Source organism: Dendropsophus ebraccatus, chromosome 9 (genome assembly GCF_027789765.1).
Source record: "Dendropsophus ebraccatus isolate aDenEbr1 chromosome 9, aDenEbr1.pat, whole genome shotgun sequence".
Taxonomy (NCBI): domain Eukaryota; kingdom Metazoa; phylum Chordata; class Amphibia; order Anura; family Hylidae; genus Dendropsophus; species Dendropsophus ebraccatus.
Window position 1 is genome coordinate 15,212,138 of NC_091462.1, and position 22,152 is coordinate 15,234,289.

General features: G+C 42.0%; 1 protein-coding gene across 3 annotated transcripts in view; it reads left to right on the plus strand.

The window, feature by feature from the left end:
* The window catches only part of THSD7B (thrombospondin type 1 domain containing 7B), a 420,171-nt gene that overhangs the window by 283,852 nt on the left and 114,167 nt on the right, over positions 1-22,152 (plus strand). For all 3 annotated transcript variants that reach the window (XM_069982655.1, XM_069982658.1, XM_069982657.1), the window contains 2 exons: positions 2,018-2,212; positions 8,284-8,547. In XM_069982655.1, coding sequence (XP_069838756.1) covers positions 2,018-2,212; positions 8,284-8,547 — 459 coding nt within the window. The remainder of the gene's footprint in view (positions 1-2,017; positions 2,213-8,283; positions 8,548-22,152) is intronic.

Sequence of the window (22,152 nt, forward strand, 5' to 3'; positions counted from 1 at the left end):
TACAGACTATCCATATATGGTAACTGTCCACATACAGACTGCCCATATATGGTAATTTTCCACATAATAATGATTGCACATATCTAATACAGTGGTCCCTTGGATAACAAGCATAATTCGTTTCGGGACTGTGCTTGTAATCCAAATCCACTCTTAAACCAAAGCAAATTTTCCCATAAAGAATCACTAATATGCAGACAATTGGTTCCACACCCCATTATTATTATTATTATTCTGAATAACATGTAAAACAGAAGAAACAAACATTTAGAAACAGCTGAATCTGTGATATTATAAGTTACTGTACAGTTCGCGGTTTTGTCTATCTGCAATACCTATAATGAAGTACGATGATTGTGCCGGTTAATCTGGATTGTGCCGGTCAATCTGACCCCCGGACGAAGGCAACGAAACGCGCGTCGGGGTGGTGGCGTCCTGGAGGATACATACAATAACACACTGTGAAAGGTAATTGACTGGCTGGATCCCTGGATACGATGGGGTGGTAATATCTAGGTGAAGGGTGGATAGGAGACTAACTAACTAGCTGTAGGTCTGTTTATGAATTGAATGCACTAGCACTTTATTTTGCAATACAAGTAACATAATACCCTACTGTAGGAGATTTCAGAATTTATCCCCCTGGTTTGTGATGCAAGTTGTAGGTCAAGGGATCCCAGCATATGTGATGTGGTTACAATAGGAATACCTCCAGGACAGCCGCCGTTCTCTTTTTTAATGTTTGGTCATCTCTCTTTTTTATAAATATATATGAATTATTTTAAAAAGTGTATTTAATAAAGATTATTTTGCTACGTGAAATCAGTATCTGTCTTTCTTTGAATATAAGTTACTGTACAGTATAGCAGCATGTTGGATGTAATGTATAGTAACTGCATAAACCTGAAAGGGAACCTGTCACCCCTTGAAAAAACTGCAGCAGTTTGTAGATACAGGATGGAGCTGCAGATCTCCATAATGCAGTAGTGTAGTACAACAGGCTAGAATAGAGAAGCAGGGCTGCTGTCAGAGGTCTGTGTGGTCACATGACAGCAATGGGGAAGGGAGGTGTGTTCAGCATGGACCAATCAGGAAGTGAGAATCACAGAGCTTTGCAGGAGGACAGTAACAGAAACTTTATATACAGCAGAGTGTATAGCTAAGTGTAAGTGCAGACATATTATAGCAGTAGTGTTTATAGCTGAGTGTGAGTGCAAGCAGATTATAGCAGGGATGGAGAGGATGGGAAACACAAGAGCTGACAGATTTGGAAGGTGAGGGAGACTTCCTGGGTCAGAATACAGTGTTGTACATAGCTCTTAAACCAAAGCAATGCTCTTAAAGCAAGTCATAATTTTGAAAAACTGTGAGCTCTTCTTGCAAAACGCTCTCAATCCAAGTTTCTCTTAAACCAAGGTACCACTGTATATCATTTTCCATATATGCTATATGATGATTGTGCATATCTGGGCAGTCACATCATCAGAGCTTCCCCAGGGCACCCTCCCTGGAACAGGCAAGTCAGAAAGAATACCATTTTTTGTGATTCATTTTGGCCAAATCAGTTTTACGGCTGCAGGGACTTCTATCAAAGACAAGAGTCCCTGCTCCTTTACACTGAGCACTGATGCAAACAGTATATGGTAACTATATATTCAATAAGCAATAGTATATTCAGTCCCTCCATGATTTCCGATGACGTCCACTCCATCTTTACATCATCATGGTTTGTCAGATGTGGCAGACTGGTGTTTTCGGCATGAATCACATGACCATGTCATGATGGTGGGTGCAGAGTAGGGCAAGCGATGGCAGCTGACAAAGTGGTCTGGTGTACAAAATGGTGGAAATAATGCGGGCGGGTTTTAGGAGAACCAAACTAGACATATGCTTAAAGCTCTCATTCCTGAGGATGGGGCCTCAAGAGGAGCTAGATGTTAGATGCTAGAGCTTTACTGCTCTCAGTCACTGGGAAAAGGATGTCTGACATGAATTCTGCCATTGTCTTGTCTTCCAGAGGTCAACTGTGTCACTGCTGAGGATCGTCCTGCCGATGTGACTGAATGTCTCCAGTGGGCCGGTCCAGCCCCACCCTCAGCGCAGGAGTGTAAGGTGCCCTGCAAGGAAGATTGTACATTTACCACATGGACTAAATTTACCGCTTGTACATCAGACTGCACTTCATTTAGAATAAAGAGAAGATCCCTCACTGGTAGGTTCCTCCTTCCATTGTCATTACAGACTGATAATAAGGATATAAAACTGTATAATATTAATCACTTCAAGTTAGCGTAGTGATGGCTCCTATATCATTAGATAGAGGTAATGTTTATCTGCCTGAAAATCCATCTACAATACCTTACACTGAACCTGAGTTACATCCTGTATTATACTCCAGAGCTGCACTCACTATTCTGCTGGTGGGGTCACTGTGCACATACATTACATTACTGATCCTGTACTGATCCTGAGTTAAATCCTGTATTATACTCCAGAGCTGCACTCACTATTCTGCTGGTGGGGTCACTGTGTACATACATTACATTACTGATCCTGTACTGATCCTGAGTTAAATCCTGTATTATACTCCAGGGCTGCACTCACTATTCTGCTGGTGTTGTCACTGTGTGCATACATTACATTACTGATCCTGTACTCATCCTGAGTTAAATCCTGTATTATACTCCAGGGCTGCACTCACTATTCTGCTGGTGGGGTCACTGTGTACATACATTACATTATAATAGAGCTGTAATCATTATTCATACTTATTCATAAGTAATGTAATGTATGTACACAGTGACCCCACCAGCAGAATAGTGAGTGCAGCTCTGGAGTATAATACAGGATGTTACTCAGGATCAGTACAGGATCAGTAATGTAATGTATGTACACAGTGACCTCACCAGCAGAATAGTGATTGCAGCTCTGTATAATACAGGATGTAACTCAAGATCAGTGTTAGATATTGTAAATGGGTTTTTAGGAGTGCAGCTCTGGAGGGTTATATCTGTATACTATTCTGAATATAAAATAGATACTCATATAAACCATCACTGGTGCAGTAAGTTGTTAGATATACAGTACCATAGGGAGCACCAGGCCTCACCTCCCTGCGCACATCATTGCCCTCACCCATACAGTGTGCTGTTATAGTATACAGTACTTTCTAGGACACTGTTTTACCTGCTAATTGTTTAATTGTTTTAATGGACCTGAGTGTAATTTACCTTCTCATTACGGAATATAAAGGATTCTGGTCTTTGCGCATTCAGCATCCTCCTAGGTGCAGCTGTTGTGTCCCGCTGTGGCGGTAATTATGCTTAATGGATCAATTTATTGCGGGAATCCTGTCTACAACTGATGTAATTACAGTTACATTACTATTCTGTTAACCGTGTCCCATTAATAACTCAATGAAAGACAAACAAGATTTGGTTGGAAGGATCATGGAGTGATCATGAAGTGGCCTTCATGGAGGAGAGAGGCCCCTCGCGGTGCTGGTGCCCAGTGGTGTTGGCCGCCCATTGCAGTGTAAGACCTCACAGATACACATATGCTGGTCATACATAGGAGATAGCTGTATGAACGCTCATTAACCTGGAAACTCTCTACTGTTGACCTGACACACATGCACGCTCAGATCTGTTCAGCATCTATGTCTTCCAAACAGTGTCACACTAGGTGATGGCTTTTCTACACAAGAACAAAAGGATCAAAAGTTGAAATGCTCAATCCTCCTCCTGTTGGCAAAAGGACTCCAATGGTTACATTAATGTGTAAGATTTAAGTGTACCTGTCGTTATAACTTTCAAAGTCTAAATCAACAGCATATGTCATATAAAGAAAGCTTGCCATATACATTCATTATTGTTTGTTGTTGTTATCATGCTGTAAAACAAAGCTGAACTTACCAGAAATCCAGGTCCAGGCTCCTTGAGGCAGATTTTCTGACTTGCGCTGGTTGAAAAAACAGATTAAACGCAGAAATTCCGGCCAGTCACGGCTCAATGTGTCCATCAATCACATGACTGTCTTCTCTCTGTGAGCGCTCAGATGGTCTGGGATACACAGGACTTCCTGTTTTCTGACTCTTTGAGAAAAAAAACTGTCAGAAAACAGGAAGTGCCATGTTCTTTATGATAAGTAAAAAAAATAAAAAATAATGAATGTAAATTACAAACTTGCTTTATATCACATCTACTGTTGGTTTAGATTTTGAAAGTTATAACGACAGGTACACTTTACTACTAGCAGAGGCTCAGGTTGGGCAGCACTACAATAGAGCATGCCATGATACAGGCCCCAGGTTTGCTCCACTCGGCAGAGCTAGCTTCCCAATGTAAGCTGAAGAAAACCAAGAAAGAGTCAGTGGGGCACCTTGGCTACTCGCACTTCTCTAACCACTTCAGAAATAGTCCTTGTTCAGACCTTTATAATCTCGAGAGCAACAATCCCCCACAACAGAGTCAAGTGTGAAATCCCCTCGTCTGTGGTAGTTTCCCCTTTAGTAGGTTATCAGGCCATAGCTTGACTTGAAGGAACTTGGAGGAAAAGAAAAGAAATCAGCTTAGCAGCACACACTACTTCTCTGCCCTGCTACTCACCTAAGACTGACCACATGTCTTATAACTTATAACTAGGGGCTGGGACTAGTTTCCTATTGGTGGAGAGCAGCCTGAGGTACCTTGGTACCTGATAGGGCAGCACTGAAGGGAATCTTCCAGAAGGACTTGGGATAGGCCCAGAAATAGGGAGGTGTCTGGCAATATTCCTCTCACACACAAGTGTTAAAAGGCAGTTAACCCTTAGGCATACTTCAGTATGCTTGTTGTGGAGACAATTGTGCCATCTTGTGGCCAAAAAGTAGTTAACACCTTCCTAAAGGAAACCCTGTAAAATATACAGCACCTAGTGCTGGCCTTTAAACATACACCGAAACAGCAGTGACACGTTGGATTCTGAGACACTAATCCAATACTAATAGCACCAAAACAAGAAAACACCGAGACTAATCATCCAGACGATCTGACAGGACCCACACCAGCCCCATAATCTTCCAGTTGACATGTTTTTCTAGTGGAGTTCATTAAAAGACTCAATGAATCCATAACTCTGACTGTATGAGAAAATCCAGCAGGCAAATAAATTCAAGTTCATTAGAACAAACAGCATAAAACATCAATAAAAAAACATAAAAAGCATAATCCTTCTCCATTTCACCTTCATGGGCTTTAAAACTTCAAAGGAACTGTGTACAGAAAAGCTCGGCTTCATGTTAAATTTCATTTATTGCCTTTGGTGTAAAATGCAGCCGCCGCCGGGGACAGCGGAAAATTGTGAATAACGCTTGAAATGTTTATTGAAAACAAAGGCAGAGTAATTGTTTTACACGGGGCATGTAATTGAGGGACATAAATAGCCCATATAACCTTCCTGTTAGAAAAGTGGCACTATGGCGCTCAATGTCTGGCCTCTGATAGACGGCCGCTCTTTCCGCTCTTTGATGATTAACAATTCGGAGCCTTATTCATTCCGGTGAGTAATCTCATTCTGTATCTCCCTCTGTTATTATTTGCTAATGCGATGTAGCACTGCTCAGAGGTCCAAGAAACAAGGAGGGACGGAAATCATGGAAATTGTCTTTTTAGCACCAAGTAGCCAACTATTGGCTCAGGAAAGCTGGTTATGGCTCTGATACAGTGTATGACACAGACATGATCAAGATTCTATATACCAGGGGTACTCAACAACTTTTAGTGAAGGTCCACTTACCGGGGTCTATTGTCAGGTGAAGATCCGAGCTGAACGTCAGTATATAGCCCCCTGTTACTCCCCCAGTAGTATATAGCCCCCCTGTGCGCTCTCCCCCTGTAGTATATTGCCCCCTGTGCGCTGTCACCCAGTAGTATATAGCCCCCTGTGAGCTCCCCCCAGTAGTATCTAGCCCCCCTGGTGTGGACCGCAGTCCGCCAGTTGAGCCCCCCTCCGGGTGTGGACCGCAGTCCGCCAGTTGAGGACCCCTGCTATATACCATGGCGGCCTTAGTGTCAAAAAAGGCCCAGTGGAGGGGACCGGTCCATCTAACATTTTCAGAAATGTCAGATGACCAGTCCGCCCTTAAAAGAATCCTGTAAAAGCCAGAAGGGATAAGCAAGAACTAACAGCTCTCCTGCAACTACTAGTCACCTAGTGGGCCTCGGGCTGCAGACAATGCTATATGACTTCCATGCCATTAGTTCTACTCTCCTACAGTGTTGACCTAGTCTCATGCAACACTGAAGGAACCTTCTATGAGCTACAGTAAGTAAAGCTAAATTAGCCCAGCCTCTCCACTGAGAGGAAGTCAATTCAGTTGAGTTCAGTTCACTGTGCAGACCAATTCTAAGCACATGAGAAGGATGAGTATGGGTAAATGTAATGTGTGTGAGTAATTGAAGTTGTGCAAGGACCTCACGGTTCCTTTCCTAAAATTAGTTTTGTTGCTAGAAGAGTGAATTCAGTCATATCCACCCCTAAAGCTTTTGTCCTGTATTCAACTTGCAAGGGGATCAAAACATCCTCCCATATGCAAATGGTAATGCCTTACTTTGACCTGCTACTATTGTCCCTTACAAAGACCCTAATCTGTTATCTGCTTGTGCAGAAAATGTTCTGTTCCAAGTTCACAAGTATGTCTGATTACCATATTTTGCACCAACATCACATCAGCTGGCCACCCCATCTGTTGCCTTCCCTTTGTGGCTATGGCACTAATGTTACCCAGCCTGGGACTTTCTATCTGTTGTACAACTGCAGCTCCCATCATGCCTTGAGGAGCAGGAGAGTCACAAGTTGGGATGTAATGTCCTATGCGGTGGGATAACAATAATGGCAAACAAGGCTCGAGAAAAGGACATGGTGCCACTGGACATGGTGCCACTACAGTATGCTGTTCTGCCATAGATGGTAGATATCGATACCATAATGGCAGCCCTGTTTTCTTCTTTGCTATAAACCACCTCTCTTTGGTATCTGCCTTTGTCTATGTCTTATAGTGCTGAAGCCTAGCAAGCCCAAAACAAGTCCAGGTAAAAAAAAAAAATCTTTACTTAGAGGTATCTCCTACGAATAGTCCCTACAGAAGATTTCCTTGACAATAGATGAATCACAAATAAAATTGAAGAGAGTGTCATAAATACATGAGCCATTCATACTCTACTGGGTATATGCTGTTGTCTAGCGTCCCGTAGAGTTCTTTCCAAATAGATTGAATATATATAAATATGTTGTGTTTTTATTCTGCTTTGTACAATTTTATACTGATGCCGTGTTTTGCTGCAAGGTGTTTTACTGTACTTGGGATGTTACAAGGCCAGGGTAAGCCTACAAAAGTGTTGACCCACTCACACACAACACTGTAGGAACATTCCGGAAGGAAAGTAGAGCCAACTTAGCCCAGCCTGTCTATCGAGTCAGTTCAGTGAAGTTCACTTCACTGCTTAGTGCAAACCAAGCCAAGGATAAGTGTAGCCTGAGAGGAGAAGTTGTGCAAGGACCTCACAGCACCGAAGATAGGAGAACCAATTCCAGTACAGCCTCTTCTTCACTGTGCCAGATTAGGCATCTTACAGGATTCCCTACCTATTGCAACATCTGTTCTACCTCTAGCCAAGGATAAATGTAGCCTAAGAGGAGAAGTTGTGCAAGGGCCTCACAGAACAAAAGATAGAACCAATTCCATTACAGCCTCTTCTTCACTGTGCCAGATCAGGTATCTTACAGGTTTCCCACACTATTGCAACATCTGTTCTACTTCTAGGTGACTGCATAATCTCTTAGTCTCACTCACACCAATTACAGTCACACAGATGTTTCCTATACAGCTGGAGGGCTGAAGATTCCCCATCCCTGATCTAAAGCAACAAGGCATCCTGGCACAAAGAATACAGTGAACAAAATACCTGTGTCTGCAGATAAAGGCACAACTGGTTGGCATCAATATAGCAAATCACAGTTTACATCTCACTTAGCTTTCTGTAGGGAAGACACCTCACAGTTCCAAGAGGTCCTTGCACAGTTTGTTGCTTCCCCCTTCCACCCTCCTTACATACTACTTCTATATCTTCTGTATTTTGCACAGGATTAGAAAAATCTATAGTGTGTCTCCCGTTTGGAATGCAGACAGCAAAACATGATTAGAAGCCTGAAAAGATGAAAAGATGGATATTTGTTTATTGAGCGGAGTTCCTTCTTATACTTGTACAATATTTTTTCAATAACGCCATTCCGTTCTGGTTACAGGAAGAAGCAAGAAGCGGGACAGATGTCAGAACGCAGAGGCTTATCCCTTACTGGAGACCGAGGCGTGCGCCTGTGAAGTGTATAAATCTCAGCCGTATGGAAATTGGTCGGACTGCATAATACAAGATGCAAAAAATGAGATGCAGCTGGGAGCGAGAAGTCGGGGAATCATGAAAGGCTGTGGCGGAGGCTTCCGACTCCGAGCCATCGCTTGTTATGATTTAACAGGCAGGATAGTTGAGCCCACTCTCTGCAGTCATTCGGGTAAGGAGAAATGGAGAATTATTTTTAGAGCTGCCGTTTATCATTGAATGGTCTTAATTGTGAAGGTGGGGAATAGATTTGTATCCATGTAGTTCTAGTCAAACCAGCGGAGTTATGTAACATTTATAAGATCCCCGACTGCATCGTAGAGGAACATCTCAGAGAAAGCTCCTCTTCATTACCACTCTGGATAAAGGGAAATTGTGCTCCAAATAGTCCTCCTTAAAGGGGTTATCCAGCCTTTAAAAATTGATGGACTACTCTCAGCATAGATCATCAATATTAAATCCGTGAGGGTCTGACTCCTGGCCCCCCCGCCGATCATCTTTTTGATGAAGACGCAGCACGTGTGCAACTTCTGCAGCCTCCGCAATGTGTATAGTGGCGGCAAGCCACTTCCTACTCTCTATAGAGTCTATACTGTGTCTAGTAGTGGTGCAAGGCATTGTAATGTTTATTTGAAGTGAACAGATACTACAAACAGTATGCTCTCTGCTAGTACCAACAGGCTTGTGGTCAGTGAAAAAATTAAAGATGTTGGCCATTGAAGAAGACAGCTGCTCACCCTAGGATAGGGACTTCGGTTTACAAAGGCCAGATAACCCTTCAAGTGTAAGAACAATTACAGTCATATCTGGAAACCAATTATTGTAAAGAGTGCAGAGTTGAGATACCCTCTAAGACCATGTAGTCAACATATATCATCCACTGTTTACTGGATAGAAGATAGGAGACCCTGCTCTGTACAAGGTTTTCCCATCAAGAGCAGAAGGCTCTTACCATATACCATACAGCTACAGATCTAGCTTGGTCTGAGCAGAAGGCATACAGTGTAAGCCCACCACCGCTATAGACCCGGACTGTAATTTTTGGTGCTCCTGGCCTGACAGTATCCAGCACTTACTTTGGTGGAGGTGGGTACCTGGATAATAACAAGCAGGGTTACCATGCGCTGACACTAAGCCCCTGTGTATTAGTGGATGTCTCCTATCAGGCAACTCCACTACTAAACAAAGTGTGACATCACTGGAAATTGTTTATTGAAATATAAGCATTGAGCATTTTATTAATTACAGAAAAATTTACCAATTGTACACATAGTCCACCAAACCCGAGGTAGTCCAAAAAATTAAAATTAAATTTATTAAAAAAATTAGTTAACATAATTAGTTTTACACATTTCTCCCCTTGGTCCAGCTTCCTCTTATCTAACTGCCACAGCGTTTTCTGAACAAGAGAAAAAGGTGCACATTATACTGTACCTTGAAGTGTGCTACAAAATCTGGCAGGCAGTATTATAGTAGTTATATTCCTGTATATAGGAGCAGTATTATAGTAGTTATATTCCTGTATATAGGAGCAGTATTATAGTAGTTATATTCCTGTATATAGGAGCAGTATTATAGTAGTTATATTCCTGTATATAGGAGCAGTATTATAGTAGTTATATTCCTGTATATAGGAGCAGTATTATAGTAGTTATATTGTTGTATATAGGGGCAGTATTATAGTAGTTATATTCTTGTATATAGGAGGTAGTATTATAGTAGTTATATTCTTGTATATATGGTCAGTATTATAGTAGTTATATTCTTGTATATAGGAGCAGTATTATAGTAGTTATATTCGTGTATATAGGAGCAGTATTATAGTAGTTATATTCCTGTATATAGGAGCAGTATTATAGTAGTTATGCGGTTCAGGGAAGAAACAGAGTGCTGCACCTCACACCTATGGCTGATACTAGTGCCGCTAGGCTAAATAAAAAACACATCAGAATTTTGTGTATGAATTGATCAAGCCATACTGCCCCATGTACCTCGTGCCGGTATCTGATACACATGGGTCCCTACACTAAGTCCACACCGTGCCAGTCAGTGGCCACCAACCCCGCAGGCGTGCACAGTCAGGGAACGGGGGCCATGGGACGGCCCTGCAACCCCCATGCCACAGGACCAGACCCAAAAACACCACACCAGAACCCGGCCAGCACCGCCGGCGGAGAAGGTCGCCCCCAAGCAGCACAAGTCTAGATAAGGTATTGCGCTGCAGCAAACAGAATGGGAAAAAACAGGAGGGATTAAAACCATGTGCACTCAGGTGTCTCCTGCTAATTGCGGTCATGTGGGTCTCACCAGGACCAAAATTAGCAGGAGATGCCTGTGCTCACATGTCTGGACCCTATGTCTTCCCCATTCTGTGAGAGCAGCAATGGTAAGTGTAATACCATATCCATACTTGTGTCGTTTGGGGGCAGCCTTCCCCGCCGGTGGTGCTGGCTGGGTTTTGGTGGGGCTTTTTGGGTCTGGTCCTGTGACATTGGGGTTGCAGGGCCGTTCCATGGCCTCCCTTCCCTGCATGTGCACGCTTTGCGGGGTTGGCGGTCGCTGACCGACACGGTGTGGAGTTAGCGTAGGGACCTGTGTGGACCAGAGGACCTGTGCGGTGGTACACGGGGCAATATGGCTTGATCAATTCATATACAGACACTCTGGTGTTGATTTTTAATATAGGCCTAGCGGCATTAGTATCAGCCATAGATGGGATGTGCAGCCGTTCCATTCTCTCCAGTTCGTATTATAGTAGTTATATTCTTGTATATAGGAACAGTATTATAGTAGCTGTATTATTGTATATAGGAGCAGTATTATAGTAGTTATATTCTTGTATATAGGGAGCAGTATTATAGTAGTTATATTCCTGTATATAGGGGGCAGTATTATAGTAGTTATATTCTTGTATATAGGGGGCAGTATTATAGTAGTTATATTCTTGTATATAGGGGGCAGTATTATAGTAGTTATACCCCAACAAGAAATGAGTCCAAGCACTCACCGAGTAGATGATCTTTGGTGGATTTAATCAGACATCACAGGGAGGGGATGGTGACACTGGTGCGGGAGCGTATAGCAGACAACTGTTTCACGCTTCGGCGCTTTGTCAAGTCTGACCAAATACTTAACAAAGCGCCGAGGCGCGAAACAGTTGTCTGCTATACGCTCCCGCACCAGTGTCACCATCCCCTCCCTGGGATGTCTGATTAAATCCACCAAAGATCATCTACTCGGTGAGTGCTTGGACTCATTTCTTGTTTGGATACATTGTACTGCTCTTGTCTCTGCCCAAGCACCACAAGTGCAGATCAGCGTGGTAGGGAAGCCAAGTGTACAGCACCAGTGCGCGGCTACTGTTTAGCAGGTATTCAGACAGTGCCTGCATCTTTATCTCACACATACTATTATAGTAGTTATATTTCTGTATATAGGGAGCAGTATTATAGTAGTTATATTCTTGTATATAGTGGGCAGTATTATAGTAGTTATATTCCTGTATATAGGAGCAGTATTATAGTAGTTATATTCCTGTATATAGGAGCAGTATTATAGTAGTTATATTCCTGTATATAGGAGCAGTATTATAGTAGTTATATTCTTGTATATAGTGGGCAGTATTATAGTAGTTATATTCCTGTATATAGGAGCAGTATTATAGTAGTTATATTCCTGTATATAGGAGCAGTATTATAGTAGTTATGCGGTTCAGGGAAGAAACAGAGTGCTGCACCTCACACCTATGGCTGATACTAGTGCCGCTAGGCTAAATAAAAAACACATCAGAATTTTGTGTATGAATTGATCAAGCCATACTGCCCCATGTACCTCGTGCCGGTATCTGATACACATGGGTCCCTACACTAAGTCCACACCGTGCCAGTCAGTGGCCACCAACCCCGCAGGCGTGCACAGCCAGGGAGCGGGGGCCATGGGACGGCCCTGCGACCCCCATGCCATAGGACCAGACCCAAAAACACCACACCAGAACCCGGCCATACATAGGGCAGTATGGCTTGATCAATTCATACACAAAATTCTGATGTGTTTTTTATTTAGCCAAGCGGCACTAGTATCAGCCATAGGTGTGAGGTGCAGCACTCTGTTTCTTCCCTGAACCGCATTTTGTTTCTCTCTTTTCTCCGTGTTTTGCACTCCTCCTGGTGAGACCCACATGACCGCAATTAGCAGGAGACACCTGAGTGCACATGGTTTTAATCCCTCCTGTTTTTTCCCATTCTGTTTGCTGCAGCTATGGTGAGTGTAATACCTCATCCAGACTTGTGCTGCTTGGGGGCGACCTTCTCCGCCGGCGGTGCTGGCCGGGTTCTGGTGTGGTGTTTTTGGGTCTGGTCCTGTGGCATGGGGGTCGCAGGGCCGTCCCATGGCCCCCGTTCCCTGACTGTGCACGCCTGCGGGGTTGGTGGCCACTGACTGGCACGGTGTGGACTTAGTATAGGGACCCATGTGTATCAGATACCGGCACGAGGTACATGGGGCAGTATGGCTTGATCAATTCATACACAAAATTCTGATGTGTTTTTTATTTAGCCTAGCGGCACTAGTGTCAGCCATAGGTGTGAGGTGCAGCACTCTGTTTCTTCCCTGAACCGCATTATAGTAGTTATATTCCTGTATATAGGAGCAGTATTATAATAGTTATATTCTTGTATATAGGAGCAGTATTATAGTAGTTATATTCTTGTATATAGGAGCAGTATTATAGTAGTTATATTCCTGTATATAGGAGCAGTATTATAATAGTTATATTCTTCTATATAGGAGCAGTATTATAGTAGTTATATTCTTGTATATAGGGGCAGTATTATAGTAGTTACATTCCTGTATATAGGAGCAGTATTATAGTAGTTATATTCTTGTATATAGGGGCAGTATTATAGTAGTTATATTCCTGTATATAGGAACAGTATTATAGTAGTTATATTCATGTATATAGGGGGCAGTATTATAGTAGTTATATTCTTGTATATTTGAGGCAGTATTTTTGTAGTCTTGTATAGTATTGTATATAGAAGGTTGTGTTAAGCTAGTCTTATACTTGCACACAGAGGAGCATTATAGCAGATGTGGTCTTGTATAACTTATCATTAGGGGGTAACAAAGAGCGCAGTTCAAATAGATTTTTTTTCCAGAATAAAGAAATGATGTAGGTTCTCCTTTCTGAGACATGATAGGATAATACTGAAAAATCTGTCTTTAACAAACTATATTTTTCTTCAAATGTCACTAGACTATACATTGGGAATCATTACTGTATCATTGATATTAATATTCATCGTGACTGAAGTTGTCCTTTAATAATATGATGTCTCCATGTAAAGTGTCCATGAAAGGGCAGGGGCATGGATCTGGCAGCGTGTCTTTCTTCTCCCTCCGTCCCCTCCTATTGTAGCTGACACAAACTGACCCTTTTAAAGCTGAACGTCTGCAAGGTGCGATAAGAAAGCTATTGCCGCACTCGATGTAACATACAGGGGCCGAGAAAAACTCTGCCCAGTCTATTCATTCAGCACTGACCCTTCAAACACAAGCGGGCGTTATCTCCCCATAGCGGTGTATCAGCTTCTCTACACATACCCTGTACAATTATCTTGATCCAGCTGTAACTGCATCCATTCTATAATAGGAACATCTCTTGTAAGCTGAATCGCCTTATCACGGGCCTTACAGAACTGCCGCCATGGTAAATGAAACAAGATTATCTATAATGGTGAGTTAACCTGCATGATATAATCTGGCCGGCGCAGAATGCAGCCGGAGCCGACAAAATAAGGCAGTTTATGGGAAAGCAATAAATGGTTTTATACTAGAGAAAGGAGAGTAGGGACCCATAAGATTTTATGCTGTTTTATGGCTCAAAATCTAAAAAAAAACACAAAACCAAGGTAATATGCAAGAATTAGTGGACACTGCATTTTCTTCTATTATGATATTTTAAAGTGACCCCTCCATATATATATCAGTAAAAAAAGTGTATATACTTTGTTTTTATGTTTGTTTATCTAAATAGGTTTATTTGATTCCTTAGTATATTTTTGTAGAGGTCAAAAGCTGATATATTGATAAAGAAGCAAGCAGGTATCACATTAAAGTCAATAATAAATCCATTCTTAGTTAGCTCTGAAGCTCCCCCTAGTGGTTGCTGGAGACAGACAGAGATTTATTATTTAAAACAAATAATGAAACAATGAAACAAAGTAGCGGCAAATGTTAAAAGTTAGATTAAACAGACTAAATAAACTAAATGCCAAGAATAAACAAAATATACAAGAATATAACCACTATTATACTGCTCCTATATACAGGAATATAACTACTATAATACTGATCCTATATACAGGAATATAACTACTATAATACTGCCCTCTATATACAAGAATATAACTACTATAACTACTATCCTATATACAGGAATATAACTACTATAATACTGATCCTATATACAGGAATATAACTACTATAATACTGCTCCTATATACAAGAATATAACTACTATAACTACTATCCTATATACAGGAATATAACTACTATAATACTGCTCCTATATACAAGAATATAACTACTATAATACACGAACTGGAGAGAATGGAACAGCTGCACATCACATCTATGGCTGATACTAATGCCGCTGGGCCTATATTAAAAATCAACACCAGAGTGTCTGTATATGAATTGATCAAGCCATATTGCCCCGTGTACCACCGCGCAGGTCCTCTGGTCCACACGGGTCCCTACGCTAACTCCACACCGTGTCGGTCAGCGACCGCCAACCCCGCAAGGCGTGCACGTGCAGGAAAGGGAGGCCATGGAACGGCCCTGCAACCCCAATGTCACAGGACCAGACCCAAAAAGCCCCACCAAAACCCAGCCAGCACCACCGGCAGGGAAGGCTGCCCCCAAACGACACAAGTATGGATATGGTATTACACTTACCATTGCTGCTCTCACAGAATGGGGAAGACATAGGGTCCAGACATGTGAGCACAGACATATCCTGCTAATTTTGGTCATGTGGGTATTATAAAGGAGTGCTAGTTGTTCAGAGAGGGAGAACTGTAAAACACGAACTGGAGAGAATGGAACCGCTGCACATCCCATCTATGGCTGATACTAATGCCGCTAGGCCTATATTAAAAATCAACACCAGAGTGTCTGTGCTCACATGTCTGGACCCTATGTCTTCTCCATTCTGTGAGAGCAGCAATGGTAAGTGTAATACCATTTCCATGCTTGTGTCGTTTGGGGGCAGCCTTCCCCGCCGGTGGTGCTGGCTGGGTTTTGGTGGGGCTTTTTGGGTCTGGTCCTGTGACATTGGGGTTGCAGGGCCGTTCCATGGCCTCCCTTCCCTGCATGTGCACGCTTTGCGGGGTTGGCGGTCGCTGACCGACACGGTGTGGAGTTAGCGTAGGGACCCGTGTGGACCAGAGGACCTGCGCGGTGGTACACGGGGCAATATGGCTTGATCAATTCATATACAGACACTCTGGTGTTGATTTTTAATATAGGCCTAGCGGCATTAGTATCAGCCATAGATGGGATGTGCAGCGGTTCCACTCTCTCCAGTTCGTGTATAACTACTATAATACTGCCCCTATATACAGGAATATAACTACTATAACACTGCTCCTATATACAAGAATATAACTACTATAATACTGCTCCTATATACAGGAATATAACTACTATAATACTGCTCCTATATACAAGAATATAACTACTATAATACTGCTCCTATATACAAGAATATAACTACTATAATACTGTTCCTATATACAAGAATATAACTACTATAATACTGCTCCTATATACAGGAATATAACTGCTATAATACTGCCCCTATATACAAGAATATATTTACTATAATACTGCTCCTATATACAGGAATATATTTACTATAATACTGCTCCTATATACAAGAATATAACTACTATAATACTGCTCCAATATACAGGGATATAACTACTATAACACTGCTCCTATATACAGGAATATACCTACGATAATACTGCTCCCTATATACAAGAATATAACTACTATAATACTTCTCCTATATACAAGAATATAACTACTATAATACTGCTCCTATATACTAGAATATAACTACTATAATACTGTTCCTATATACATGAATATAACCATTACTAACGATGAGGAGGGCAGGGAGGAGGGACAGAAAGGTGCCAGCCTAACGCATACACAATCTAGGCCACGCCAGTTTGGCACAGGGCTGCAAGTTTAAAAGTTGTTTTTAGGACAATAACTGCATCACCTGCCGAACGGGCCCCAGGACAGATCTTGGATAAAAAGCAGCTATCTGACGGTACAAGTGGTTTGGGGGGGACAGATTGTGGGTACAGAGTCATTTAAGGGCTGAATCAGATGCAGAAGAGTGTTGTCCCTAAATAGCTCTGCAGCAATAAAGTTCTAAGAATTTATCAGAAGTTCTCACAGGTGAAGTAGTAAAATCTTAATAAGAGCGTAAACTTATACAACGATTCTGCATTTGGGAGGTGACTTCCCTCTTCATCAGGGGATGACAGTCTCATCCTCTCTCAGGTCCTCCTGGCTGTCAGTACCAGTTATTCCATCCTTCCCTCTCACTATGCTGAGACTCGCCTGACTGTCTCTCCCCCTGGAGGCTGCGGATCTGTTATCTCCATCAGGAATGTGTCAGACATTCTGTCGCCTTCATCATAACACAGATTTTATAAAGTGACAAAGTTGAAACAAGTTTGAAGAACATTCCTGCTGGGAAGTGTAGTTCAGACCTATCACCAAGATGTGGGGGACGGAGCTGGATTCTCCTCCTATAGGGATTATGTAAGAATTCATTCTATCTGTAGCCCCGCTGGAAGAGAGAGGTGAAATATTAGATTTGTACGCCATATCCACAAGTTGTCATCTTGGCCGTGTCCCTGACCGTGACCAATCTCTGTTTCTGTAAATCCGCTTTATGTTAGTGTTTAGCTTTACGTCCTGTATAATGGGATATATTTATTACTATGCCTTTAGGTTACCGTCTATTGCCTGAAATACAGCTATTTGTGTAAAATCTATCAATTCTATAGAACTTTAAATTTCTATCCCCTCCTCCGACTCCTGTAATAAACAGCTCCGGCCGTTCATTACAGGCCCCAGTAACCGCAATAACATTATCGCCATCAGCAAGCCATTGAATGCTTTTACAGCAGAGAGGTGTTAGTAGTCTGGGCCGCCCTGGCAGGTCAGGGAGCGGAGGAGCACAGCATGCTGACTGCCGCTATTACCTGTCACTCCCGCAGCACAAGTGACACTTCTATAAAGCTTCCCGCTCACACAGGTACAATGTACTCAGGCACTTTACAAGAGCAAATCAAATAGGAAGGAAAGATAAAAAATATATATATAATGTAGAGGAAAAACCACTCAGGGACTTAATTCTACCGCTCCGGACTCCATTATTCTAACACTTTCTGGGCAAAAAGAAAAAATAATACAAAATGGATTTTTTCCCTTCAATTAGTGGAGAAGGGGGCAGAAAACTTTTGGACTTTAAAGTGGGCGTATTATTAATGTTGTTTCGTGGGTACTGGATAATTTCTATGTCAAGCCATAGAGTTAAGTGATATAATTCTGGATCAGAGCGACCTGTCGGCGTGTTTGCCTTCTGGAGCTTAGTCATTTTCTGCCTCCTCCTCCTCACATTGACCTAGCCTGGAACTCTCTAGTGGTGCCTGAGTTAAAGAGGTAATCCTTTAAAAGTTTCCTTCAAATGAACTGGTGTCAACATTTTATGTAGATTTGGAATTTACTACTTTATTTTATTTTTTAATCCAGTACTTATCAGCTGCTGTATGCCCTGCAGGAAACGGTGTTTTCTTTCCAGTCTGACACAGTGCTATCTGCTGCCACCTCTGTCCAGAGCAGTAGCAAGTCCCAAAAGAAAACCTCTCCTGCTCTGGACAGTTCCTGACATGGACAGAGGTGGCAGCAGAGAGCACTGTGTCAGACTGGAAAGAAAACACCGCTTCCTGTAGGACATACAGCAGCTGATAAGTACTGGAAGACTGGAGATTTTTAAATAGAAGTAAATTACAAATCTCTACAACTTTAAGACACCAGTTGATTTGAAAGATTGTTTTTCTGGAATACCTCTTTAGTTTCTGCTGGACCAGTCCAGAAGTCTGTCTCTAAGGCTGGGTTCATATTACGTTTTTTACAGTCCGTTTAACGTGTACGTTTTATAGGGGCGGGGGGGGAAACGGATGAAAACCTGATGCAGTTGTGTGCAATCCATTTGGATCCGTTTTTCCATAGACTTTCAGTATTTAAAAAAAAAAGGCTTAAAACTGATGTTTTCCTGTTTTTTTAACGTACGCAAAAATGTGGTTGACTATGTTTTTGTGTACATTAAAAGTAACCAGTTAAAAATGGATAAGGTTAAATGGACTGCAAAAACACTGTGTGAACCCAGCCTAAGTCTTATGGCTCCAATCACTGCCATGGTTCTCTACTTCTTGTTCACATCCCCCTATCACACCATGGGACTCTCAGCAGTCATGTCTCCCTTCAGGCCTGGTGACCCCTGCCCCATGGTTCTCTGCATCTTAGTCTTTCTTTAATTCCTCCTTGTTGTACCCTACCCCAATCTGGAACTCTCAGCAGTCCAGTATGTCACCAGGCCTCATTGTTTTACCCTACCCAGAGTTCACAGCTCCCATCACTGCCATAGTTCTCTGCTTCTTCCTTGTTGTACCCTGCCCCAACCTCGAACCCTCAGCAATCCAGTCTGTCTCTGGGCTTCATGGCTCCTGTCATGGTTCTCTGCATTTTAATCCTTCTCTGCTTCCTCCTCACTGCTCTCTACCACAGCCTTCTACTCTCAGCAGTCCAGTCTGTCTCCGCACCTCACAGCTCCCATCACTGTCATAGTTGTCTGCAGTTTGATCATTCTCTAGTTCCTATTTGCAGCACCATTCTACAGTCTGGAGCTCTCAGCAGTTCAGTCTCTCTTCTGGCCTTATGACGCCTGTTAGTGCCATTGCCATCTGAAGCTTAGTCATGTTCTGCTTCATCTTCTTGGCTGCAGCCACAGTTGCCGTTTTCAAATGTTCAGTCTCCATCGCAGTTCACACCATAACTTTTGGCTGGGATTCATGCATGTCTAACAAATCTTTTGGCTGAGATTCATTAGTTTTATTACATCTCAGTTTTCTCCCCCTGACATCCTGTGCACGTATACTTACATCCCAATGTCCTCAGTCAGAGCTCATAGAAAAACGATCTTTCTGTAGATGAGGTCTCTAGAACTGGACATCGTATTCCAGATGTGATGTCACTAGAGCTGTATACAGCGGAATCACAATCTCCCTCCTACTGGTTATACCTCTAGCTATACAGCCCAGCATACCAATACATATATACAGCCCAGCATACCATTATATATATATATATATATATATATATATATATATATATATATATATACACATACACACAGCATATACAATTATATATGCAGCCCAGCATACCATTATATATATATACAGCCCATCATACCATTATATATATATATATATATATATATATATATATATATATATATATATATATACAGCCCGCCATACCATTGTATATATATAGCCCAGGATACCATTATAGATAGATAGATAGATAGAAAGATAGATGTAGAAAAGTCCATAGCACTTCAGCGCTCTGGAGTGCTGTGGACTCTTCTACATTTATCTACGTTTGGTCAGTGGTCTCTGACCTGAACCTGCTGGTAACCGTTACTACCTTCAAACAAAGTGCTGCTTAATGTTTCATGTGTACCTAGATAGATAGATAGATAGATAGATACAGCCCGGCATACCATTATACTTACAGCCCGGCATACCATTATATACACAGCCCAGCATACCATTTTATATACAGCCCAGCATACCATTATATATATACAGCCCAGCATACAATTATATATACAGCCCAGCATACCATTATATATACAGCCCAGAATACCATTATACTTACAGCCCGGCATACCATTATATATACAGCCCAGCATATATTATATATACAGCCCAGAATACCATTATACTTACAGCCCGACATACCATTATATATACAGCCCAGCATACCATTTTATATACAGCCCAGCATACCATTATATATATACAGCCCAGCATACCATTATATATACAGCCCAGAATACCATTACACTTACAGCCTGGCATACCATTATATATACAGCCCAGCATATAATTATATATACAGCCCAGCATACCATTATATATATACAGCCCAACATACTATTATATATACAGCCCATCATATAATTATATATACAGCCCAGAATACCACTAGCTTTCCCTACCACCTGGCTGCACTGGTGACATATTTTACAGCAGTCAGAAATCACTGACCCTAAATCCTTCTCTTCTGAAGTCTTTGCCAACACTGAACTGCCGATATGATACATAGAGGATTCCTTCTCCCCAAGTGTATTATTTTACATTTGGAAACATTAAACTGCAGTTTCCAATGTTTGGATCACTTATCTAGTAAAGCTAAATTATTTTCCATATTACTGACACCTCCAGGAATATCAACCCTATTGCATACTTTTGTATTATCAGCAACAAACAAACCTTACCTGCCAAACCTTCTCCTATGTCATTATCCCTACCTACCAAACCTTCTCCTACTGTATGTCACTATCCTCACCTACCAAACCTTCTCCTATGTCACTATCCTTACCTACCAAACCTTCTCCTATGTCACTATCCTTACCTACCAAACCTTTTCCTATGTCCTTATCCTTACCTACCAAACCTTCTCCTATATCACTATCCTTACCTACCAAACCTTCTCCTATGTCACTATCCTTACCTACCAAACCTTCTCCTATGTCCCTATCCTTACCTACCAAACCTTCTCCTATGTCACTATCCTTAACTACCAAACCTTCTCCTATGTCACTATCCTTACCTACCAACCCTTCTCCTATATCACTATCCTTACCTACCAAACCATCTCCTATGTCACTATCCTTACCTACCAAACCATCTCCTATGTCACTATCCTTACCTACCACCCCTCCTTCTATGTCACTATCCATACCTACCAAACCTTCTCCTATGTCACTATCCTTACCTACCAACCCTTCTCCTATATCACTATCCTTACCTACCAAACCATCTCCTATGTCACTATCCTTACCTACCAAACCATCTCCTATGTCACTATCCTTACCTACCACCCCTCCTTCTATGTCACTATCCTTACCTACCAAACCTTCTCCTATATCACTATCCTTACCTACCAAACCATCTCCTATGTCACTATTCTTACCTACCAAACCATCTCCTATGTCACTATCCTTACCTACCACCCCTCCTTCTATGTCACTATCCTTACCTACCAAACCTTCTCCTATGTCACCATCCTTACCTACCAACCCTTCTCCTATGTCACTATCCTTACCTACCAAACCTTCTCCTATGTCACTATCCTTACCTACCAAACCTTCTCCTATGTCACTATCCTTACCTACCAAACCTCCTATGTCCCTATCCTTACCTACCAAACCTTCTCCTATGTCACTATCCTTACCTACCAAACCTTCTCCTATGTCACTATCCTTACCTACCAAACCTTCTCCTATGTCACTATCCTTACCTACCAAACCTTCTCCTATGTCACTATCCTTACCTACCAACCCTTCTCCTATGTCACTATCCTTACCTACCAAACCTTCTCCTATGTCACTATCCTT